At 44.9% G+C, this 26,655-nt stretch overlaps 1 protein-coding gene across 4 annotated transcripts in view; it reads right to left on the bottom strand.

The window, feature by feature from the left end:
- Positions 1-25,263, bottom strand: part of LOC147622022 (uncharacterized) — a 48,995-nt gene extending 23,732 nt beyond the window's left edge. For all 4 annotated transcript variants that reach the window (XR_015269635.1, XM_086823097.1, XM_086823099.1 and 1 more), the window contains exon 1: positions 24,273-25,263. Coding sequence is in view for 3 of the 4 variants with exons in the window: in XM_086823097.1 (XP_086679223.1) it covers positions 24,273-24,368 (96 nt within the window). In the remaining variant the exon portion in view is untranslated. The remainder of the gene's footprint in view (positions 1-24,272) is intronic.
- Between the last annotated feature and the right edge of the window lie 1,392 nt (positions 25,264-26,655).

Here is a 26,655-nt window from a genome sequence, read left to right as displayed (position 1 = left end):
TTGTCTTGCCAGATTTTTAATGCTTGGAACTCCTACTCACGGTTCCCATGCACCAGAAATGGAGCTGCTACCAGCCCCTCCCCCGCCCACAAGCCTCCTCTGGCTGGAAGCACATGGGAGAAACAACATGTATACTACAGAAGTACACCATCTTGGTTCTCCCGAGCCAGAAGCACCCTGGGAGCCCTAGATGTGTTACTAGAAGAATCCGAGTCACTATCGTGTGTTGTGTCTTTGCCCTTCTTCGGAGATGAAGACTTGCCTTTAGTCTTGTCCTTCTTCTTGGACAAAGAGTCCTTAGTCAGATGTCCTCTCTTCCCACATGAGAAGCAACAACGCCAACCTTTCTTCTGAACTAAAGTGCTTGATCTGAACTGTTAAGAGACACCTTGAGCTTACCTTGAGTAACGAGAACGAACTCTTCTTCCAAGAGAAGGGAGCTAAGGTCATCGAAATCCAATCGAGCAGTTGTGAACTGGCACTGCAAAGCTCGAGAAACCACATCATACTCCGAGGGAAGCTTGGTAAGGATAAGTGGAGCCAACTGAGCAGAGGAAAAAGCAGTACCCATTGCCAGTAATTAGTTATGGATAACTTTGGCCTTCATGAGAAATGACTGCATAAAACTACCGCTAGGAAACAGACTATAGAGTTTCCCTTAATAAGTAACTACCCGCATCGAAGAATCTCGAGCAAAGAGATCCTCCAATTTGGACCATACTTGATGTGCACTGGTAAGAGTTTGCATAGTCGGTGAGACCTCCTTTGTAGTGGTCTACACAAGCACTAAATGCCCCTTCAAATCACGATTCTCCCAGTCTTGTAATTTCGCAAGGAATTCATCCTCTTGAACCTAGGTCCACCTCCTCGAGTTCCGAGAACACTCGGGCTTCTTCTCACTGCCCTAGACAATCTCCAATAACCCTTATGGATGAACTAGATCCGCATGTTCAACTTCCAATAGGCATAGTTGGTTTCCCTCCAACTTGTCATCCTTGTTTGTACAGGGGGGGAGCCATATCCACAACAACAAAGTAATACAAGACAGAGCATGATAACACAGCGGAAGAACCATAAATAATACAATAGCACCGCACTGAGCCGGAACGGCTGGCCCCCCGTAGGAACTTCTTTATTCACATAGAAGCTTTTACAAGATACCAAGGTGCGGGTGTATACAGCACCGGATTTTCCCACAAAGCATCAACACAAATCTTGCCCAGATAAACTATCCAGTGCCAAGATACAAACATGTCCAAAACTGTCCCAAAACAATCCCCAAAAATCAGCTCATTAACCATCCATAAATCAGCCCGGAACAGAGCCAAAAACAGCCCCAAACTCCGCGCCAAAACAGTCCCAAAACTAAGCCTCAAATCAGCCCCAGAGGAGCTCTCAAATCAGCCCCAAAAACAGTCCCAAATCTACCAGCCCTGTCAGGCTCTGGGAGAAAACAACCAGCCACCTGGCTGCCCTGTAAGAAGTCGACCAGCTCTCTCGCTACCCTGGAAGAAGTCGACCAGCTCTATGGATGTCCTAGAAAAAGTCGACCAGCTCTATGGCTTTTCTAGAAGGAGTCGACTAGCCCTGTAGGAGGTAGGGAGTAAGTCGACCAGCAGAGCAGAGAGAGAGAGAGAGAGAGAGAGAGAGAGAGAGAGAGAGAGAGAGAGAGGGCTACAGGGGATGCGCATCTCCAAAAATAGTCCCAATCCCTTCTTAAATAGAGTCGACTAGCTATATTTGCAGCACTTTTCCCTTTTTGTCCAAAATAGCTGAGCTTGCCCAAAAATATCAACTTTTTTAGCTTTTCTTGGCTTGTGCACAAGTTTTAGCCCAAAAATATCAACTTTATGCTTTCCTAGGCTTGTACTCCAAGTTTTAGTCCAAATATATCAACTTTTATGCTTTTCCTGGCTTGATACCCAAGTTTCATCTAGGCACCTCCTTCTGTCCACCTTCCCATGCCCAAAATAATAATATGTCCAGCCCATCTTTAATGATATGTGAACACACCAACTTATAAATATTATAACTCACTTTGATGAATAAAATCCCATGCTGTTTTTGTTGTATGGCCATCTTTTCAGGCCAAACCATGCCAGTAAAAATGCTCTAGCTTTATTCTGTGGAAAATCCCCGTTCACACCTTGGTTCTACCCAATAAATAGAGAAAGTGTAACATGAGCGGAAGTATTCGTAATTGAGGATCCTGTCACACAAATGCTCACACCGTCTTTTGTATCCTAAGTCTCGCGAGTTTAGCAATCCACTTTAAGACTTCAAACTTTAAGAGATTGAGAGAGAGATGGAAATTGTACACCATATGGGGTCTCGAATTACCAACTGAAGGGCCCCTATCCCATTACCGGAATAGTATTTGCTTTGTTATCTTTGAAGAGACCGACGGTGGACTGATGATAAGCCAAACGCAAGATCTCTGAAGACCAAGAGTCGGGCTGAACTGTACACGGCTGTAGAAACACCAATGATGTTCAATCTCGAGCCTATGCACTCTTCCCAATGGACTGAGGAAGGGCTGCAAATCTGAGGCTAAGATAGGGGCTGCTTGGGACTATTCTAGGCTATGTATGAATGCTGTAAATGAATATAAATGGTGAGTTTTACCTTTACCAAGTGGCTGTAGCAAAACAATGAAGAGATGAATGCTGAAAACTGTATGTATGCAAAAAACGCAAGGTTTACTCATGGCTGAATGCTGTAGACTGCTGCGTTTTGCTGATGGAGGACTGGATGCACATGCGTTGATGCTCCTAGGGCTGTAGGATGACACGCTTCTCCAATACGCAGATTGGAGAAGTGAACTAGGGGCTGAAGACTGAAACGTTGAAGCGCTTGAGGACTGATTGCTGAGATATGAGATGATTGAATGAATGAGCAAAGCACTCCTATTTATACTACCCTGATGCTGGTCGGTTGGCACTAGATGCTGGCCGACTACATAATAAATGCTACACGACTGATACATGGTGTATAAATGTTGGAAAATGTGAAAAAAATACCAGATAAATCCTAGTAAATATTCTAATAAATACTAGATGATATCTGAGGGGTTCTGCAATGGTCTAGATGCAATGGATGAATGATATGCAATATGCAGAGTGCTTTCTAATGCAAACCCTAAGGTTTCTACTGACTCTACATGCATAAATGCGTCTCTTCAAGTGGGTTAAGGGACTTGGACTGACTAACTGACTATCTAAGGCTGAGAATGACCTATGTAGCTCGTGCCTGACTTATCCTAGATTGAGGATTACAATGGGCTCATGACGTACGACAAATATCATCTTAAAAGAAACTATTACTGTACAATGTTGCACTGATGATGATGAGCCAGCTTGTCACCATGCACTACAATGGTGAGTGCATATGATATTCCCTCCTGCTTAGCTTGGCGGCAGGTTCATGGCTTCCAAGTAATCCGCCAACAACTGGGGGTACTCTTGAAAGAATTCCTCGTCTAGCCATACGGCTTCGTGGGTACCTCGATCTCGGAACTTCGTATAGAACTGACGTATCCGTCGACTCGAACCATACTTTCAACAATGAAGAAGGATCTGCTCAAGCTCGATGACTTCGGCTTCGTCTACCACGTCTGGCTGCTGTTCATCTGAAGCATCAAAAACTTCTGGTCCAACATATGGTTTTAGCCAAGAAACATGGAAAACATCATGCATCGTCCAACTGATAGGCAACCTAGATGCTGGCCGACTGCATAATAAATGCTACACGACTCATAAATGGTATATAAATGCTGGAAAAATGTGAAAAAATACCAGATAAATCCTAATAAATATTCTAATAAATACTAGATGATATCTGAGGGGTTCTGCAATGGTCTAGATGCAATGGATGAATGATATGCAATATGCAAAGTGCTTTCTAATGCAAACCCTAAGGTTTCTACTAACTCTACATGCATGAATGTGTCTCTTCAAGTGGGTTAAGGGACTTGGACTGACTAACACACGTAGCTCGTGCTTGACTTATCCTAGACTGAGGATTACAACGGGGCACGGCGTACGACAAATATCATCCTAAAAGGAGCTAATACTGTACAATGTTGCATTGATGATGATGAGCCAGCTTGTCACCATGCACTACAGTGCAAAGTGCATGTGACAGAAAGCCCCATAACATTGAGATGCACAATTTCTAACACCCCCCCCAACCCCTGAGTTTTGGGGCAGCCAGTTGACTACAGCTTCTTCCGATGCCTCCCCGTCAAGGGAGCGGGCATCTTTGAGGAAACAATGGCCCCCATTCGCATCTGTGTGGTTTTGCATCACTCCAAGCCTCCGACCCCTAAGAGTGACACAATGATTTCCTCCTCCCCTCTGAGTGCAGCCATGGGGTCAGATTGGAGCACGGAGTCGGTGTCTGCTACTATTCACAGACATGCCATAGAACTCTCACACCATCTGCATGATCTACGTATCACTAATGTGCTCACTCACTTCTCGCCATTAGCACGGATGGAGGTGGGTGGCTCTGGCCCCAAGGACCCAAGAGGGGATCTGGATGGAGCCCCGAGTATGCATACTCCAGGGCCCAAATAGAGTGACTGCACATGGAGGGCAAGATTCATACACATCTAGCGCGGCTTCGCCCCAGGACAGATAGTGATTACTCTCCGTCCAAACCCACGACCAAGACTCTTCGAGTGGAGATTTTTAGCCCACACAGGCATAGGGATGGTATCCGCAAGTTGCAAGGCTAGGATGGATCCATAATTGTGAAACCCCCCCATCCCAAAGTGTGAGCCATTGCCACAGATGTTGGGGTAAAGGCGTTATGCCCACCCTTATAGTGTGTACAAGCCCATAAGTTATAGTACATAGTACACTTAGTACTTTTAATGTACTAAGTGCACTATGTGTACTAGTGCAATATACATGTGTGATAGGGGAGTCACACACTCATGCTATTGATGAGTTGACTTATCCCCACAACTCTCTCTCTCTCTCTCTCTCCCTTGCTTCTCTGTGTATGTCTCCCATGAATGAACTCTAACCCTAATTCTGGTTTTCTCCCCATCAACTGGTATCAGAGCCTAGAAGGCGGTGCTATTCATCTCTTCTCCTTGATAGCTGAACGAGCTGTTTGCTTTGCTGCTGTCATACTCTGTGGCATCAACACTCGCAGCAAAGCCCTTCAGTGTGAGCAGCTTGTATCAAGGTCACAGTAGCCAGGCGGACAAGTAGTCACGCGCAGCCAATCAAGTGAAGAAGCGCAAGAGCACGCACGGGCGTAGCTGGATGAGTCGGCAGCAGCCAGGCGAGTGTGGCAATCGTAACGCAAGCGAAGGCCTAGCGCTGGGCGTCGGCTGGCGCTAGGCGAAACATAAGCGAAGAAGCCCGTCGACGTGTACAAGGCGCTAAGCAAAGACTTCCATCGAATACAAGCGCGTAGCAAGTTGAGGGTCGGGCTGAAGGGTGAACTGGAGCTGTTCTCTTAGCCGCTGCAGGACAAGGTGCATGTATGCTGCACGTCGTTTGTGTGTGTATGCCAAGTGCTGCGCTATCTCTACAGCAAGCTAAGTGTGGTGCTCTCTCAGCAAGGTACTCAAGAACAGCAGGAGCATCAGCACCAAATTCATCAACCCGCCTGCAAATCAGAGAAAAATCAGAAAATTACAAGGTATTTTGCCTCAATTTTTTTTGGGGATTTGCAATTGAGCAGGTACAGTAATCAATTGAGCAGGTACAGGTGCCCAATTGCTCAATTTTTGAGCAAAATTGGCAAAATTGGGTGACATTGGTCACAATCAGGATAAATTTGCAGGAAATTGGTCAAATCAGGATCAATTTGCAGGAAATTGGATGTCGAAATTTGGGGCTTTTGATGTAATTGTGCAATTAAGCACTCATACATGCTGTATGATGTGAAAAATCGCACATTTGGGCAAAATTGCAGTGCAAATCAAGGGGCTTTTGTGCCGATTTGGTTGATTTGCATGCAGGCAATCGCATTTGATGCTGTGGATAATGTGTTGATGCCTTACAAGCACTCAATGTGCCTGTAAATCAAGGGGCTTTCATGTATTTGATGTATATGTGGCCAGGGGGAAGCATCGTGAACACTCTGGATGCCTTCATGTGCGTCAATGTACCATGTATGATCAAAAATTGATCTTAAATCAAGGGGCTTTTCAAGTTCGTATGCTTGTTGAGCTTGGCAAAGCAGCAGGCGAGACTTTTATGCCTTGAATCCTCAAAAATCAGCTTGCAGTCAAGGGGCTTTTGCCCAATTTCTGTTCGGGACTGTTTTATGCAGTGTACAGGACTGTAAAAGTCTGATTTTCACTCATTTGGACAGCCAGGAGAGCATTTATTGCTATTGTACCTGCTGGTACAGATTTGGCACAGCTTTGTGCATGTTTTGGCATGGCTGTACACTGTTTTGAGTGACCAAAAGGTCCAATTTCAGCTGCTGAAATTGCCGGTACAGGTTTGGTACATCATTGGTGAGCACTTGGTACTGCTGTACAGTACTTTGGAAGGGCAAAAGAGCACATTTAAGGTGCTGTCCAAAATCTGCAGCAACCAGATTTTGGTGTTTTCATCACAAAAAGTGGGAGAAAAGTTGTATTCTTGCTTCCGCAGTGGGAGATAAAGCTTGGGAGAATAACTGTGAGCACTTTGTGTGCTTTGGGTGCAGTGTTTGCACATCTTGGGTGCAGTGTTTGCACATTTTGCAGGGAGTCAGGCATTGACAGGTTGCATTTTGCTATGGCAACCACAAGTGAGAGCTCTTCATTGCTTCACATCAAGAAGCTTGAAGGCTCGCAGAATTATGATATTTGGCAAACCCAGTGCTACAATGTGTTGCTCCAGAAAAAGCAGCACAAGCCTATCAAAGAAAGGGGTGTGATGCCCGCTTCTCTTACTGCTGAAGAGTGGGAAGATATGGATGAGCTGGCAAGATCTACTATCATGTTGTCTGTGTCAGACTCATTACTTTTCAGCATTCGTGAAGAGAAGACAGCTTGGGGAATGTGGCAGAGATTGCAAGACTTGTATGCCCAACAAAGTGCCTCAAGCAAAGTGTATTGGTTGAAGAAACTCATAGGTCTTCAGATGAAGGAAGGGGCATCTATGACAGCCCATCTCAATGAGTTTAATGGTATTGTCAGCCAAGTTATAAATCAAAAGTTGGCAATGGACGATGAGTTCAAAGCCACTTTTTTGTTATGCACTTTGCCAGAGAGTTGGGACACATTCAGGACAGCCACTAGCAATTCGAATGCTATGCTGTCATATGCAGATGTTGAGGGTGCTCTTCTTCAAGAAGAGATGAACAGGAAAAACAACTCTGTTGGAAAGTCCAATGCAATGAATGCACGTGGGAGATCCCAGCAAAGGGGAAAAAGCCAAGAAAGGGGAAGGAGCAAGTCTCGCTCCAAAAAGGATTTGGAATGCCATTATTGTGGCAAGAAGGGACACATCAAAAAGCAATGCTACAAATGGAAAAATGATCAAAAGGAAAAGGGAAAAGGCAAAGACAAAGAGAAGGATGAAGCCAAAGATGTAAAGCCAAAGGGCCAAAGTGGAGTCAAGATTGAAGAAATCAATGTGTCACATGCAGGTGGCAGTGAGGATGAGGTCCTCTTTACGTCTTCACTTGATGCCCATTCACTTCTTACAGGTGGTCATGGTATGCACTCATGGATCATTGATTCAGGTGCCTCCTTTCATGTCACAGGTTGTAGAGACTTGTTTGTCAGGTATACTGCTGGCAATGAAGGAGTGGTTTATTTGGGTGATAACCATGCATGCAAAATTCTTGGCAGAGGTGATGTGAGGCTTGTATTTTCAGATGGCTCACAGCTTATGCTCCATGATGTCAGGCATGTGCCTGAGATCAAGAAGAATCTGCTTTCTACTGGACAGCTTGATGATGCTGATTATGTTACCACATTTGGTAGTGGAAAGTGGAAAATTAGTAAGGGCTCACTGGTTGTTGCCAGAGGCTCTAAGGTGGACACTCTTTACTTTATGCATGCAGATGTTTGTCACCATGCTAATGTAAATGCAACCGAGCTGCCGGAAATTTCTATGTGGCATAGCCGGTTGGGACACATGAGTGTCAAAGGAATGGAGCAATTGTCTCGTTTGGGTTACTTGCCTTCTCTAAAGTTTTCAAGTTTTCAATTTTGTGAGCATTGTATATATGGTAGGCAACTACAGTGCCCCCACAAGAAAGCTCTTGGACAGAAAGATGCTCAGTTAGAGCTTGTGCATACAGATGTATGTGAGATGCCTCAGCTTTCTTTGGGAGGGGCAAAATACTTTGTGTCTTTTATTGATGATGCCACACGTAAGGTGTGGGTTTATCCTCTTCGTTTGAAGAGTGATACATTCTCAGTGTTTCAGAAGTTTGTTGCTCTTGTTGAGAATCAAACTGGCAAAACACTGAAAGCTTTGCGTTCCGACAATGGTGGAGAGTATATGTCCAAACAGTTTCAGGACTTTTGTGATGCTAAAGGCATCAAGAGGGAGCTCTCTACTCCTTATGATCCTCCACAAAACGGGACAGCAGAGAGGATGAATAGGACCATACAGGAGAAGGTCCGTTCTATGTTGTCACATGCTGCATTACCTCATGGTTTTTGGGCTGAAGCTGTTATGACAGCCGTTCACCTTATAAATAGGTCACCTAACACGAGGCTTGGTGGGAAAGTGCCAGAGGAAGTATGGACAGGGAAGCCTCCGTCATACAAGCACTTAAGAGTGTTTGGTTGCGTTGCGTACGTGCACATACGCAGGGAAATGCGCACCAAACTTGATCCTAAGTCTCACAAATGCATATTCCTAGGATATGGTGACAGAGGTGAAATGGGGTATAGACTTTGGGATCCCATGAATAGAAAGATCATACGCAGCAATGATGTCATTTTTGATGAAACATGCATGTATAAGGAGCCTGCAAGGCAACAGGAGCCTGGCAGAGTCATCTTTGATGATGATGGACATCATGGACAACAACAAAGGGCTGTAAATCAGCCATTACAGCAGGAAAACCAGCCCTTAAATGGTGCTGAAAATGGTCCAAATGGACAGCCAGAGATGGCAAAAGATATCCCTATGGATATACCACAGTTAGAGGAGATACCGGGCATTATATTTCAGCCTTATGGCATGGAACAGGAGCCACCAATGGGTGATATGCAGGCTGGACAGCAACCTGCAAATGATGGTCATTGGGTACGGAGGTCCACTAGACCCTCCAGAGCCCCTGACAGGTTTGTTCCAGGGGTTGACTACTTGATGCTCACTGACTGTGGGGAGCCCTCATGTTATAAAGAGGCTTTACAGAGGGCAGACAAAGCTCTATGGGAGCGTGCCATGAAGTCAGAGATGGATTCTCTGCACAAAAATGGAACTTGGAAGTTGGTGCATTTGCCTGCAGGCAAGAAGGTTTTGCCATGCAAGTGGGTATACAGGCTCAAAGTTGCACCAGATGCAAAGCCAAGATACAAAGCCAGGTTAGTGGCTAAGGGCTTCAAGCAGGAATATGGTGTGGACTTTGAGGAGATCTTCTCTCCAGTGGTCAAAATGACCACACTTAGAGCTGTGTTGGCTTTGGTTGCGCATGATGATCTGGACTTGATTCAGATGGATGTGAAGACTGCTTTTCTTCACGGTGACCTCCATGAGGAGATATATATGCAGCAGCCAGAGGGTTATGCAGTGAGTGGAAAGGAGAAGCTTGTATGCAAGCTGAAAAAGAGTCTTTATGGGCTCAAACAGGCACCAAGGGAATGGTATCACAAATTTGATACATTCATGAAATCTCAGAAATTCAGGAGAAGTGACATAGATCACTGCTTGTACACCAAGAAAGCTTTGGATGGCAGTCTATTGATCCTCATCTTGTATGTTGATGATATGTTGATTGCCGGGAAATCTCGTAAAGAGATGGATGCCTTGAAGCAGAGGCTGCATCAAACCTTTGATATGAAGGATTTGGGTGATGCAAATCACATCTTGGGTATGCGGATACTTCGGGACAGAAATCAGCATGTGTTGTATTTGTCTCAGAAGGAATACATTGGCAAAGTCTTGCAGAGGTTCAATATGGACGGGGGGAAGAAAGCTAGTACTCCTTTGCCTCCATATGTGAAACTCAGTGCTATGGACAGCCCACAGTCAGATACAGACAGGGCTGATATGGCCAAGATTCCGTATGCTTCAGCTTGTGGCAGTCTCATGTATGCCATGGTTGCTACTAGGCCGGACATTGCATTTGCAGTGGGAGTGGTTTCTAGATACATGGCCAACCCTGGCAAGAAGCATTGGGAAGCAGTGAAAGGTGTCATGAGATACCTGAAGGGCACACAGGATTTGTGCATTTGCTTTGGCAAACAGGATGCATTAGTGCATGGTTACACGGATTCGGATTATGCCGGTCATCCAGATAACCGGAAGTCTACTACCGGTTATGTGTTTACATTCACAGGAGGTGCTGTGTCATGGATATCCAGGATGCAGAAGTGCACTGCCTTATCTACTACAGAGGCCGAGTATATTGCAGCCACAGAGGCTTGCAAGGAGGCATTATGGCTATCTCGGTTAGTGGTTGATTTGGGTTATACAGGGGATATTCCATTGTTGCATTGTGACAATCAGAGTGCCATTCAGTTGGCAAAGAACCCTGTTTTTCATGCAAAGACGAAGCATGTGGATGTGAAGTATCACTTCATCAGAGAGGTGATAGAGAACAAGCAAATTCAGCTTGTTAAGATTCACACGGATGACAACCCGGCTGATCTGTTGACGAAGAGTTTGCCTCCAGAGCGGTTTGCTCATTGCAGACACTTGATGGGCATTGGATGAGGCCAGTTTCAGCCTTGATATGGCCTTGTATATTATCATGTACATGCTGATTTTTTCTTTTCCTTTACTTAAGGGCACTTTGCCTTTAAGTGGGAGGTTGAAACCGGCCTCTGATAGAAACCAGAGTGCGGTAGGAGCAATCACCCGTCCACTTGTAGTCTAGATGATAAACAAAACACAGATTGGAGCTAGAGTGCCCAAATCTGAAAACACAGCGACACCTGTTGGCCCCAAAGCTTGGCGCCCCTTGCGGTATTTCTTTATTCAATTAAAATAATATGAATGGCTGAGTACAACACAAAGACCAGCCAAGAGTTTACACCTGTAAGTCCAATCTGACGGCCCACAAATCCTTCTCAGCACAGAGGATCTATGCACACAGATCTGTGTCCTCAAGCAACACACTGTGCCTCCCTCTGATCAGCCAAGATCACAAAGCAGGCCAACCATGGGCATACATCTGGCATAACTCAAGTGCATGATACATCTTCTCAGCTCAAACATACATATGCTATTCAATCTCTGTCTTAATCCCTTGTCAATCTGCCATACCCCTCCTCTCACAAGGGGCCAGATAACACATATCTGCAACAGACATCAAGCAGTAGAAAGAGAGATAGATGAACAGAAACAGAGCTTACCAAGTTCAGCTCGTGAAACAACACTGGAGGAAGCAACAGCACCAATCTGTGCTTGCAGGCACTTGTATTCACAACCCTGCTTCACACGTGTGCTTGTTCTTGCCTGAATCCTCCTCCTGATGTTCACTCTTATGCTGTCCTTGAAAATACAAATCTGAAAATCAGCACAGCACCCGTCTGTACCACCTCGAGATGCGTGCCAGGCGTTGTACTTGCATAAACAGCCTGCTATCCACTTCTGTACCAGCCTGAATCAGCATACACAGGTCTGTCCAGCACCCAGTAAAGCGCCGCCTGCACCTGTATAAGCTGTATCTGACTGCCCGTACACTGTACGGCAGTCGTACAGTAAGGTATGGGCTGGAAAACTGACTGTCCAGCCTGTATAGGGCTTCTGCGCAGCCACCAGCAGCTGCTCTGTGCGCCGCCAGCAACAGAGGAGAAAGAGAGAGAGAGAGAGAGAGTCCAGTACTGGCCGTACAGTGCTGTACGGCTGGTTCCTTCAGAAAAACAGCAACAGTCTGCAGTAAAACAGCCGCCTTCTCCTCCTCTTCAGCTTTCCCACGATTGTACCCAAGCGCATGAATAAAACTCCTCTTTTGCTACACGACTCCCCAAAAAGGGAAGAGAGAGAGAGAAGAGAGAGAAAACTCCTCCCCAATTTAATCCCTAGGGCCCCAAACTTTAATAAGTTCCTAGGGCCACTAAGGCCTAGGGGCAAACTCCAATAAACATTAAAACTTAATGTTTCTAGTTCCCCCCTTCACACCTAGGGATGTCCACACATCTTAAACTCTGTCCGGGCACCCCCCATGTGAATCATGAAATATTCTGACTCTGCAACCACCATGCCCACACTTGTCCTGCTCCATTTTCACAGGGCCATGACATACCCCCCTCTTGAAAGATGGCAAGCGTCCTCGATTGCATTCTGGTGATGCATCAAAATATCCAAAGTGAAATATACAATATGGCAAGATCAGCGTCCCAATCTCTCTGAGCCATACGCATGTATCATCATTCACTGCAAACCAATGGCATAGTAATAGTCCAAGTTGTATACCACTGTGAACCATACATATCCGTGACTAGTACACATATATCATAGAAGTCCCATAAACAGATGTACTGTCAGCCTCAGTACCTTCGGGTGAGATAAAAACTGCACCAAGCGACCTCTAGATGTCATCTGAGCCTGTCTGTATCAAGGGAGTGGAGGTGCTACCCCCCTCTTGAGCATCAGGTAATGCTCCAGACCCATGCTCTGCTGAACCTGAATGAGCCACAATAAGAGTCGGCTCTAACTCAAAGGCATCGAGATAAAGCTGCAAAACCTGAGGTGAATCTGTTAAGTCACCTTCCTCCATCCACTTCGCATCCATCGGTGAATAGTTCTTGAACTTCACAAGATAGCGACGGGAAACTTTACCTCGTACCTTCCTTTCTTTATGTGCCAGTATCTGCTCTGGAATCAGAACCTCATCAAGTTCCTCAACTTCCGGCTGAGCCTCATCTGATACATCTTCAGGCACATCCCCACGGAAAGGTCTAAGAAGACTCACGTGAAAAGCATTGTGAATTCTCCAGTGATCTGGTAACTTCAAACGATAGGTTACCTCACCAATCTTTTCCAAAACCTGAAAAGGCCCATAATATCGCATGCTCAACTTAGGGAATAAGCGCTCTTTACCCTTCATCTTCTTGAGTCTAGCCTTTTCAAAACGCAAAAGAACCCAATCACCCAATGCAAACTGTAAATCACGTCTGTGACGGTCTGCGGCTTTCTTTTGCTTCTGCTGAGTTTTCTGGAGGGCCAACTTAACTCTCCGATAAGCTTCATCCAAGCTCTCCACATACTGATCAGCCTCAAAGATCTTATCCTTTGTATGCAAAATGGGTGGTACTTTCTTCCCTCCTTCTACAATCTCAAAAGGCGCCTTGCCTGTCGAGCTATGTACAGTGTTGTTATATGCAAACTCCACTAGAGGAAGATACTTTTCCCATTGTTGCTTGTGCTCTGACACATAACACTTGAGAAGATCCAACACTGTAGAGTTAGCCTCTTCTGACTGACCATCTGTCTGTGGATGAAATGACGATGAAAACTTGAGAGTTGTACCCATGTTGTCAAACAATCCTCTCCAAAACAAACTCGTCATCCGTGGATCACGGTCACTAATGATAGACGTAGGCATGCCATGATACTTGAAGATGTTCGCCATGAACAACTTCACCATATGATCCACTTTAATTGTCTTCCTCACGGGAATGAAATGAGCCTGCTTACTGAACCTGCATATGATAGTCCAGATGCCATCATTTCCCGTTTGTGTCCGTGGAAGATCAAATACAAAATCCATGGCAATGCTCTCCCAAGGTCTATCCGGAATAGGTAAAGGCTGTAATAACCCTGGTGTCTTCTGACGGTCAAACTTTACTTTCTGACATACGATGCATTGCCTCACAAAGGCATCAACATCTCTTCTCAAGGTTGGCCAATAAAAGAAAGTCTCCACTGCTTTGACCGTGGCATCAATACCTCTATGACCTGCATACGGTGGAGCATGACTTTCAATCATAACCTTGAGTCGCAATGGCCTGGTAACACACAGTCTGCCATGCATCAATAAAAACCCATCTCTGAGAGTGTAATGCTCATGCCGCTGACCCTCAGACATCTGATCATACAACCTTTCAAAATCCTCGTCATGGGCATACTGCTCTTTCATTTCATCAAGCTCATGATGATAAGCAAGTGAAACTGCAGAGACTTGTGGCTTGCGTGACAAAGCATCTGCCACTACATTCTTTTTGCCTTCCACATGCACAATCTGGAAGTGAAACATTGACAAAAAGTTTGCCCAACGCATATGCTTCTCTGAAAGCTTAGTCTGCGTGAGGAAATATCGCAAGGTCTGATGATCTGTCTGCACAGTGAAATCAGCCCCAAGCAAGTAGTGTTTCCATGTAGAAAGAGCGTGAATTACAGCCAACATCTCTTTCTCATACACCTGCAAATGCTTCTCGGCATCTTGCAAAACTCTACTCTCATAGGCTATAACATGTCCCTCTTGCATGAGAACTGCACCAATGCTACTTCCACATGCATCACACTGGACAACAAAAGCCTTTCGGAGGTCCGGTAACACCAATACTGGGTCCGAAGTAAGCTTTTCTTTGAGCTTTTTGAATGCTGTAATTTCCCGATCAGCCCATCTAAACGGAGTTGCTTTCTTCGTCAAAGCATGAAGAGGCGAAGCAATTTCAGCAAAGTGCCGTATGTAACGCCTGTAATAGGAACACAATCCTAAAAAGCTGCGTACATCATGCACGGTCCTCAAAGCTGGCCAATTAAGTATTGCTTCCACCTTGGCTGGATCCATACGGACTCCATGACCAGACACAATATGCCCCAAGAAATGTATCTCCTGCAAGAAAAACTCACTCTTCTTGCCATTAACCACCAATCTATGGTTTCTGAGTTTTGCAAACACAATGGCCAAATGCCTTCTATGCTCTTCCTCAGTTCGTGAATGCACAATCATATCATCAAAGAATGTGCCCACAAACTCTCTATGAGGCCTGAAAATCCTGTCCATCATTCTGTTAAATGTGGCAAGCGCATTTGTCAAACCAAAGGGCATAACCAAGAACTCATACAACCCAAATGTGGTTCGAAATGCTGTCTTATGCACATCCTCGGGTCTAATGCGTATCTGATGATACCCGCTTTTCAAGTCAATACGACTAAAAACTGTGGAGCCCTGTAAGCGGTCCAATATGTCATCGATCCTCGGTATGGGGAATCGATTCTTGATGGTATTCTTGTTCAGCGCCCTGTAATCAATACACATGCGCCAAGAACCATCCTTCTTCTGCACTAAGAGCACAGGTGAGCAAAAGGGTGATGAGCTAGGCTGAATCAACCCCTTATTCAATAGCTCCTGCACCTGACTCATAATCTCTTCCTGTTGGGCTGCACTAACACGATACGGCGGTCTATTCGGTGGAGTACTACCAGGAATCAGATCTATGGCATGATCTTCTGGCCTCTCAGGAGGTAATTCTCCTGGCAATGACTCGGAAAAACAGTCTTGAAACCCACTTAAGAAATCAGCCCTGTCCTTATCTAACATTGACAAATTAGACTTAGACTCATCATCCTGTGCATCCTTTACATAAATCAAGTACGCGGAAAGATGCTTTTTCATTACTGATGAAATCGCCGAAGCGGATACAATAGGAACAGATTCCCCTTTGAGTTTTACATCCAATACATGCTCTTTCCCTCTATGAGTCAAAGTAATTTTCCTATTGTAAGTATCCACCACCGCATGTACCCTGTGGCACCATGGCATCCCCAACAAAACATCACAGCCATCCAAAGGCATGATGAAGAACTCTTCACTGTCCACATAACCCTGCAAATGAAGCCGAAGCTTCCCAATGATAGGAGTAACGGGTTCTGCATACCCTGGACAAGCCATATTTGCCTCATGTAACGGCCCCATCTCCTCTGCACGAATCCCCAATCGGCCAGCCAAATCTGGTGAAATGAAGTTGGCTCTAGCACCTGTGTCAAAGAAGATCAAAGCATTCTGATCTCTCACTTTGCCCCATGCCCTGCACAATTCTGTAGCTTCACCACCTAGCTGCTCCCCCACAAGATCAGGAACTAAGCCTGCAGAAGGCTTTGGTTTCTTTGGCTTGGGCTCTCCTTTATTGTCAGGGTCCTTCTTGGACGTTCTTTTGGGACAATTGAATGACATATGCCCCTCTTCAGTACAGTAAAAACACTTTTGAGCATCTCTCAAAGCCTGTCTTTCCTCAGAAGTCCTTTTGGGCATTGGCAACTTCTTATACTTTGTCTCTGAAGACCCTTTAGCATCACGAGAAGCATGCCCAAATTTTTCAGCTTTCTTGCCCAATTTCTTACTGCCTTTAAACCCAGATGAACCACCTGTGAGTAACGCATTAGCTGTCATAGCATTTTCAATCATCTGTGACATGTTCGTTACTCTTGTCTTTATACAATAATCTCGTACCTCCTTGGGCAGCCCACAACAATACTTCTCTACCTGCTCAGATAATGGCACGGCACGATAAGAAGTCACTGGGAGTAGAGCTTCCCAAAACTTCTTGTTATAATCCTCCAAACTATCACACTTTGAAGCATCCAGCTTGTGCCATGCGGTCATAACATCCACCTCAAATGTAGATGTGAGCCATACGGAAGAGAAAACCTGTTTGAATTGGACCCATGTGGTGGGTGCTATGCCCTGCAAAAGAAGAGTAGACCACCACTGCAAAGCATTGCCCTTGAGAAAAGTGGCAGCTTTCCTCACCTTCGAGGACTCTGTGTAATTCCCACCAGAAAAAGCAGCATCAAACTGCTGTAAAAAGGTAAGTGCCTTCAATTTATCCTTGGCCCCACTGAAAGTGTCAAACTTCACTGCAGCTCCCCCTTCCTTGTAATCCTTCGCGTTTCCCATAGGCGTTAGATTATCATATGGAAGTGGTTTCGTGAGATTGCTGCCCCCAACATTCATACCCATCATTGGGTCAACATTTCCCATTCCAACACCAGGCATACCATACATCCCAGCCATGTTTCCAAACATTCCATGCTGCATACCTGGCTGCATGCCACCAAACATATTGCCTTGCATCCCAGGTTGCATGCTTCCAAACACATTTCCTTGCATACCGGACTGCATACCACCATACATATTCCCTTGCATGCCAGGCTGAAAATTGGCTCCAAAAGGCCCATACATACCCATGCCTCCCTGAGGATAACCCCCAGTCATGGATTGAAACACCGAGCCACCACCAAAATAACCTGGATGCATATTCTGCTGAGGAATAGGTGGCTGTCCATAGAAGGAACTCTGTGGGTTAGGACCAAAAGCATGCTGCATGTTCGGAAACTGTGCAGGAGATGGATCCTGTGGAGTGGTACCACTATGACCCTGAGAAAGATTCTTTGAACGAATCTTCTTCTTCTTTTTCTGGGGCTCTGTGCGGGGCTCTGTGCGAGATCTCATAAATTCAGCAAATCTCTCACTCTGAGTGAGCTGCATAAAAGTATCCATAACACTAGCCAAGCGATCTTTGAACCGAGCATCATCATCCTCTTTACCATGCACATCTTCTGGCTGTGTTACATCCTCATAGGGCTCAACATCTGCAGCCTGTTCTCCTGCAAAAATATCCTCAGATACATCTCTCTCAAGAGAAGTCTCTTGCTCTTCTTCTTCATGATAGAAGTACTCTTCCTCTGTATCAGACATGATTGCTGAATTTTCAGCGATGGCTTTCTCCAAAGCAACCACGAGCTCACCCCCTTCAGAAAGTTGATGATTGGTCCCGGCAACGGAACCTTGAAACCGGCCTCTGATAGAAACCAGAGTGCGGTAGGAGCAATCACCCGTCCACTTGTAGTCTAGATGATAAACAAAACACAGATTGGAGCTAGAGTGCCCAAATCTGAAAACACAGCGACACCTGTTGGCCCCAAAGCTTGGCGCCCCTTGCGGTATTTCTTTATTCAATTAAAATAATATGAATGGCTGAGTACAACACAAAGACCAGCCAAGAGTTTACACCTGTAAGTCCAATCTGACGGCCCACAAATCCTTCTCAGCACAGAGGATCTATGCACACAGATCTGTGTCCTCAAGCAACACACTGTGCCTCCCTCTGATCAGCCAAGATCACAAAGCAGGCCAACCATGGGCATACATCTGGCATAACTCAAGTGCATGATACATCTTCTCAGCTCAAACATACATATGCTATTCAATCTCTGTCTTAATCCCTTGTCAATCTGCCATAACCCTCCTCTCACAAGGGGCCAGATAACACATATCTGCAACAGACATCAAGCAGTAGAAAGAGAGATAGATGAACAGAAACAGAGCTTACCAAGTTCAGCTCGTGAAACAACACTGGAGGAAGCAACAGCACCAATCTGTGCTTGCAGGCACTTGTATTCACAACCCTGCTTCACACGTGTGCTTGTTCTTGCCTGAATCCTCCTCCTGATGTTCACTCTTATGCTGTCCTTGAAAATACAAATCTGAAAATCAGCACAGCACCCGTCTGTACCACCTCGAGATGCGTGCCAGGCGTTGTACTTGCATAAACAGCCTGCTATCCACTTCTGTACCAGCCTGAATCAGCATACACAGGTCTGTCCAGCACCCAGTAAAGCGCCGCCTGCACCTGTATAAGCTGTATCTGACTGCCCGTACACTGTACGGCAGTCGTACAGTAAGGTATGGGCTGGAAAACTGACTGTCCAGCCTGTATAGGGCTTCTGCGCAGCCACCAGCAGCTGCTCTGTGCGCCGCCAGCAACAGAGGAGAAAGAGAGAGAGAGAGAGAGAGTCCAGTACTGGCCGTACAGTGCTGTACGGCTGGTTCCTTCAGAAAAACAGCAACAGTCTGCAGTAAAACAGCCGCCTTCTCCTCCTCTTCAGCTTTCCCACGATTGTACCCAAGCGCATGAATAAAACTCCTCTTTTGCTACACGACTCCCCAAAAAGGGAAGAGAGAGAGAGAAGAGAGAGAAAACTCCTCCCCAATTTAATCCCTAGGGCCCCAAACTTTAATAAGTTCCTAGGGCCACTAAGGCCTAGGGGCAAACTCCAATAAACATTAAAACTTAATGTTTCTAGTTCCCCCCTTCACACCTAGGGATGTCCACACATCTTAAACTCTGTCCGGGCACCCCCCATGTGAATCATGAAATATTCTGACTCTGCAACCACCATGCCCACACTTGTCCTGCTCCATTTTCACAGGGCCATGACAGAGGTTGTTGGGGTAAAGGCGTTATGCCCACCCTTATAGTGTGTACAAGCCCATAAGTTATAGTACATAGTACACTTAGTACTTTTAATGTACTAAGTGCACTATGTGTACTAGTGCAATATACATGTGTGATAGGGGAGTCACACACTCATGCTATTGATGAGTTGACTTATCCCCACAACTCTCTCTCTCTCTCTCTCCCTTGCTTCTCTGTGTATGTCTCCCATGAATGAACTCTAACCCTGATTCTGGTTTTCTCCCCATCAACAGATTTCTTCCGTTCTCTTCTCACGGGTGCCCCCCTATCCTCTCAAGTGCTGGACATGCGTGAGCAGGTCCTCGGCACACGAGAGAGGTCCCCCCCCCCCTCCCGACTTTCCTATTGACGCCCTTTACTTCAGAGGAGCTTGCGAAGGCTCTAAAAGGACTCCCTAGGGGCAAAGTGTGAGAATATGTAAATATGAAGCAGAAGCAAATAGAGATCACACAAGAGAGTAGACAGCCAAGAGAGATCCAACACTTGAGCCAAGAACTGAAAGTATTGAATGTATTGAATGAATTATCAAGGCACAATGGCCATGCTTATATACATCTCATGTAGAGCAATCGGCCAGTAGCACTGGAGGACAAATGTCCACGATTGATAAAAATGCCTATAATAGCATAAGAAATCAAGGAAAAACTACTTAACATATGAGATAAATATCTGGATAAAAAGGGGCATAAATGGAATAAAAGAGAACTGGAGGTGACATGTCCAACACCTCCTCTCAACTCCAGCACGGGGGTCGACTCACATACGGGTAAGGAGCTAATCAATAGTGTCTTGAGAGGAAGAGGTTTGGTGAAGAGATCGGCAAGGTTGTCCTCAGAAGGACAAATACCCCAGCGTAATGATGCCATCGGCGACCAACTCACAAACGAAGTGAAAGTGGACCTCTATCTTTGGTCCAACCATGGAAGGATGAAGTTCAAGCCAACGCCAAGGCACTCTAGCTGTCTGTAAGAATACGGATCGGAGAATCCGAGAGTACATCAAGATTGCTCAACATCTGGAACAACCATAACAGCTCACAGCAAGTATCCAGATAAGCATGGTACTCAACCTCAGTAGAAGATAATGAAACTATATTTTGCTTCTTGCATCTCCACGAAAAAAGACCAGAACCAAGAGTGCAGCAATAACCAGAAGTGGATTGTCAAGTATCCAGATCACGTGCCCAATCAACATCAGAGTATCCAACAAGCTCAATGCCTCCTCTGAAAGAGAGCAAGGTACCGGATGAGTATCCGAGAACCCTCAGAGCAGCCTGCCAATGAGAATGTCGAGGAGTGGAAGAAAACTGACTAAGAACACTTACAATGTAAGAAATGTCGGGCCTGGTGTAAGTCAATAAATAAGAGAACCAACAAGCCTCCGGTATTGTGTGCTCTCCTCGAAGAGGGGAGAGGGATCATCACGGGAGAGCTTGGAGTTAGGATCCATCCGACAAGAAATTGGACGACACTCGGTTATCCCAAATGTCTCCAGGAGCTAGAGCAAATATATGTACTAGCTAAGAAACACTCCATCAGAAGGTTGATAGGCCTCCATCCCAAGAAAATAGTGGAGAAGTCCTAAATCAATCATGTCAAAGGTGAGAGCTAAATCTGACCAGAGCTGTTCGATCTTGTCAAGATGTGAGCCAGTGATCAATAAATCATCAACATATAAGACAATCAAGTAGAGCAAAGACATAGAGATTGCTGTCTGAAAAGCATCTCTAGAATCCAAGGAAAAGAAAGAATGCATCAATCTTATCATACCATACCTTGGGCGCCTATTTCAAACCATAAAGAGCTTTGTGCACTTTGTACACCTTACCCTCATGTGCAGGAACTTGAAGACCTTGAGGTTGTTCAACATACACCTCCTCATGTAAGTCACCATTAAGAAATGGAAGACTTGATATCCATTTGGTAAACTGGTCAATGCTCATGAGCAGAAAGAGCAAGAACTGTCCGGATGGTGGTGTATCTGGCTGTAGGAGCAAAAGTTTCCTCATAATCCACACCCTCAATCTGAGAGTATTCCTTCGCAACCAATCTGGCTTTGTGTTTGTCCAAAGATCCATCACCATGAAACTTGGTCTTAAAGACCCACTTGACCCCAATACCTTGTCGATGCAGAGGCCGGTCCACAAGCTCCCATGTACGATTCCTCTCAATGGAATCAATCTCGGCCTCCATGGCTGCCCACCACTCAGGAAGAGCAAGAGCCTCTTTAGCTATATCACTGTACTCATCAAGACAAGGTTACAAGAATGCCAAAGCTGTTGTAATCTCTATGCTCGTGTCAAAGATTGTGCTAAAGGATCAGCAAGCTGATAAAGTTCCATATCGGAGAGATGAGAATCACAAACAACGGTTTGCAGCCATCGTGGAATATTGGGGGCAATCCTCCTTGGCACAAGAGCAAGAGGAGAAGGAGAAGTCGGGGAAGGAGGAAGTGGGGATGGACCAGTGGAGAGGCAAGGGGTAAAGAAGTTGATGGTGGAGAAGCTGGTGGTGGAGTTGGGGTGGCCGAGAAAGGAGCAGGGACCTCGATGGTAAGCTCGGGATGAGAGCGAGAATCATCTAATGAGGGTTCAACAAAGTGAACATCGCAAGAAATCACCAAGGATCGCGACTCCGGATCCCATAATCTATAAGCTTTGAAATGAGAGCTATATCCAAGGAATTTGCACTTCTTGGACTTGGGATCCAATTTCGATCTGTCAAAATCAAGAATATGAACATAGGCATCACAACCAAAGACCCTGAAATGAGAGACGGAAGGTTTCCATCCAGTAAAAGCCTCCTCTAGAGTCATGAGAAACCGCCTTTGTAGGTGAACGGTTGATGAAGGCTTTTCAGTGGATCGGGGTGGCACTCCAATTGTTACCTTGGGACCTGGGTGCCAAGTATTATTTTCCCCGGAGTAACAACTAGCCCCTCTTCTTCTTAGCATTCAAAAGAAGCTGCTATACTGGAGTTCAGCCGGGCTTTGCTTAGCTGGCTGGGTCGTGGTGGCAAACCAGGTTCCTCTCGCCATCCTGTGGTACATCACCTCTTGTTGGGCCTTCTCCCAGGATTGCATTGGTCAGGTTCAATGGTTGATCCACAACTTTCTTTTGGCTGGTAGGCCTACCAAGGCCAAGGTGGCCTGGAGAGCGATCATTCAACCTGGGCATCATCGACCCCTCTATTCATAGGGGAAGCATGTTGGGCAAGTTGATAGTTCGTGGCCTTCTTCCAAGTGGCGAACCTTAGAAGGACTTTCTCTTTGCCAAGATCTCCACCTGCACCCCGGTTTTAGGAGGTCCTTGGCCCTAGAGGACGAGATGGATTTTCACATAGATGCAAGCTCGTGGCTTTAGCCCAGCATTTGAGGACAGATACCTATGCATCCATAATGAGCAACATGCAAGACATGAAATTATCCCCTAAAATTCAATTTGTCCGACATCCCCCTCTCTTAATAAGCAATTCTTCAAAGTAATTTTTTGCATTGTATAATCAAGTCCCACCACCCCAGAATAAAAGTATAATTGTTTCTCTTCCAAGGTGACAATGCACGCAATTGAGATGTTCAGATGCCCAATGTCTTGCTCTATGCCTCACCCACAGACCATGATGTATCGAAAGCCATTTTAACACCTGAATTTTGAGGCCGAGATCCATGTCCCATAGGGTTTAAGTTTGAGCTGCCATAGCCTCAAGGTTAAGTTGAAGTGCCACTTTTCATTCAATCTCTCCACTAACCATGTAGGCATTTCCTATACTTGTTTCTAGGGAATATTAATCAGCCAAGCATTTCCCGATCTCCATTCTTTGCACCAGTCAACACTAGTGGCTTGGATAGCCCTTTCATTGCCTTGAGGCCAGCTACCTATTCTCAAATCAATTATGTGCCTGTCACAACTCCTTAATGAATCTGCCCTTTAATCACTACCCACCATTGTTTCCATTGGCATGAGTTGAAGTCCCACAAATCCCCCCAAACCTAACCTATTTCTTATGTAGACTGTAGGCCTCTTATCAGGGTTGCAAACAGAAAACAATGTGAAATTTTGGGCATCCCCTTCCACTTAATGCTATTTTTTAATATGATTTGAGTCCTAAAAAGGGCTAGCCGACCAGCACACGACCTGCCTTCAAAATCCCTATATAAAGGGAGGAAAAAGGTCATTCAGCAATTGGACAACAGTCCTTGGTCCCGGGACAGCACTTTACAACACATGGTACAACTAGTTTAGTCGTTAATATGCATAGAAGTTAACACACAGCATTCATATGTCCAGATCTGAACAATCATTGTATATACATTGTGTTTTCGTAATATACAATATGAGTAGGCTGCGTAAAAAAACTCTCTTTTCTAATTCTCTGTAACAGAATTGCACACGTGATAAGGATTAATCTATGTATCTTGGCATTAATCGTCTTTAATTATGTTTCCACATAGTTAGCATGTTACATCAAGTCAAACGGCCCTTTGCACATGAATTCTGTGGCCCCCCCTTCCTCACCCATATTTATATCTATGGAATGAAGACTTCCTCATTATCCAGTTTGGCTGCTCTTTGTGTTGCATCGCAGTAAAGGCGGGGGAGGGGGCGGGGGTCGGTCTAATATTACTCTAAAAAAAATTATTCTTACACGAGTATTTAATATCCTGATATAAGTTTTATTGACCTGACCTTAATGTCTGCGCAAACTTACAGATAGGCATGTAAAGGAAAGGGTTCCTGAAAAGCAGCAATGAAAATCACATGTGTCTCTACCATAGCCTCTCATAAGGGTGATCTTAAAGACATCTGTGTCTACCATTGCCTATCATAAGGATGAATAGATTATCTTAAGGCTGGCCCATGATCTAATGAAACATATGATTTAATGTAAGAAAAAACCCTCAAGTTGGAATGCTAAGAATGTACCTTGCGGCGTCCAGCCACCAGATGACCCTGCTTTTTGGAAGTGGACGCAGGTGTGGTAGTTTTGAACGATGCGCCTGGCATCTCTGCAGATGCCATGTCCTTGTTCTGATGCGCAAATCAGCATGCCTTTTTGCCCGGATCAAAGCCAATGGCGCCTGAACCGATTCGCCAGTATCGCACAAATTCCAACATGGCTAGGGTTTCTTCTCGATCACTGCAGACGAAAACTAGGGTCTTGGCAGTGCCAAATCTGAAGAGCTTCGAAATTTTTAGGGATAGACAATACTAAGGTTAGACCTATAGGGTTTTGCAAGATCTGTGCAGCAAGCCTCGCCCTTGGAAGGATTAAATTTTTAGGGCCTGTACTGTCGGGGGCTTGGTGGATCCGTGCAGCCAAATGAAAGTTTAATCTTCTTTTGGCGCCTTGAAAGATAGGAAAAATGGTAGTCGGGCCTGGCGATGCCTGCAGAACTCCTCCGTTTCTCTGTGCAGGAAGCGATTTGAAGGAGAGAGAGAGAGAGAGAGAGAGAGAGAAAGAAAGAGAAAGAGAGAGAGCACACACACTGATAAAAAGTTTCCCTTTTACTGCTCGACTTACACGTCATCATCCTCACCAACCAGTTCTCCTCTCTCTTGCTTCTCTGGTCTCTTGTGGATGCCCATTGCCTTCCATAGATGATAGATCCACTTGTCAATGAAGCATTTCTTCAACCACAATGTCTCCTATGGCACGTATTACATGGCACGGAATGTCGAGACCCATCGCATGTAGCCCACAGATGGCGCCCTCTCCATGAAGTAGCTCCATAGTTGTCGCCATGTCAGGGAGAGTTCTTCATCGCGACCCTACACGTGTACAACACATGAGAAGAGGAACGAATAGTTTCTAGTTCAAACATTCAAACCCGTGCATTCTTTGCATCGGCAACAATAGTTCAAACAATGGGGAACCACGGTACCACAGTGTTTGAACAAACCTCCATGTGCACACTACAAGTTTTTTGGTAACCTACTATTTAACATGGCGTCAACGGGGTGGCACTGAAAAAAAAAAACTTGTGCACAAGTTATCAGTTGTCGGCTCCAAATAGCATTAGATCAATTAGATCCACTCCTACCCCCTATACAATGAAGAGACCATTGTTGCTATTCATGACTTAGCTCCCAACCATCTATGGTGTGAGACTTAAGGGTGCTGTGGAGGTTCATAGTCACATAACACATGCACACATTGATCTCTTAGCCTTCAAGAAAAGGAGCAACACACTCCCTTGGAATACCTAGCTTATATTGTTATCTACACTAGCTTGTGTTGCTATCTACACACACTTCACTAACATATTTGAGCTAAACATCCACACTTTCCTCTCACAACTGGGAAAATCCTTCCACCTTTATTATAGAGGTACTTTAAGCACTAGGATAAACTTACTTATATACCTTGTCCTATTGTTTCTTTGCCCGTGCACAAGCCGTTGCTCAACTCTTTATCCAAGCATGAATTGTTTGTTATATGTGCATGATTAGTCGTTGCTTAGGTCCCATTAGCCTCAATAAACGGTTACATAATCTCTCTCTCTCTCTCTCTCTCTCTCTCTCTCTCTCTCTCTCTCTCTCTCTCTCTCTCTCTCTCTCTCTCTATATATATATATATATATATATATATATATATATATTATACACTGTTTGTGGAGAAGTAGTTACTTGTACTAAACCAACAAAGTTTGCGACCCCCTTCATAATAGCAATGAGAGACAGTACATATAAAAGAGAAAGATATTTGGAAACTAAATAAACAATGATTACAACACGAGGTAATAAAATGTTATTTAGCAAATACAAACCACATGAATTGGGGGGGGGGGGAGAAATTGTTGGATCTTTGAACCAAGAACCGTCAAAGGGAAGAGTTGCTACCACCATCCAAAAAAGAGACATGTATTAATTACTATACTTGCTAACTTGATTGGGAAGGCAAGTGTCTATGCCTATCCCCACATGTCATAGATGTCACAATAACCCTAGATTCGTATAGAAAACCTTAATCCAATACAAGCAGAGGAATAAATAGACCTTGGGAGGTGTACCCATAAAAAGAAGGAAAATAAATTTTAAGAAGTGCTATTTACAACTAAGAGATCAGAAGGTGAATGAGTTTATACAAAAAATTATAAGGATGTGTTACCTCGAATAAAACTTAAAGAGGAAAAATAACTAACAAAGGTCTAAAGTTAAATACTATAATATCTTTTAATGAACATCTCAAGAGATGGGGAATCAAAGATTGTAACTCAGCATATAGCTATTGGGACATTAAGTGGCTTGAATATGCTGAAATTAAAGGGACTAATAAGCAAGGTAGCATTTTGAAATCATCAATATT

The sequence above is a fragment of the Cibotium barometz genome, chromosome 29, assembly GCF_041138505.1.
Source record: "Cibotium barometz isolate CiBa-2024 chromosome 29, ASM4113850v1, whole genome shotgun sequence".
In the NCBI taxonomy this organism is placed as follows: domain Eukaryota; kingdom Viridiplantae; phylum Streptophyta; class Polypodiopsida; order Cyatheales; family Cibotiaceae; genus Cibotium; species Cibotium barometz.
The sequence above is the reverse complement of the archived record's forward strand: the minus strand, read 5'-3'. Positions and strand labels throughout refer to the sequence as shown.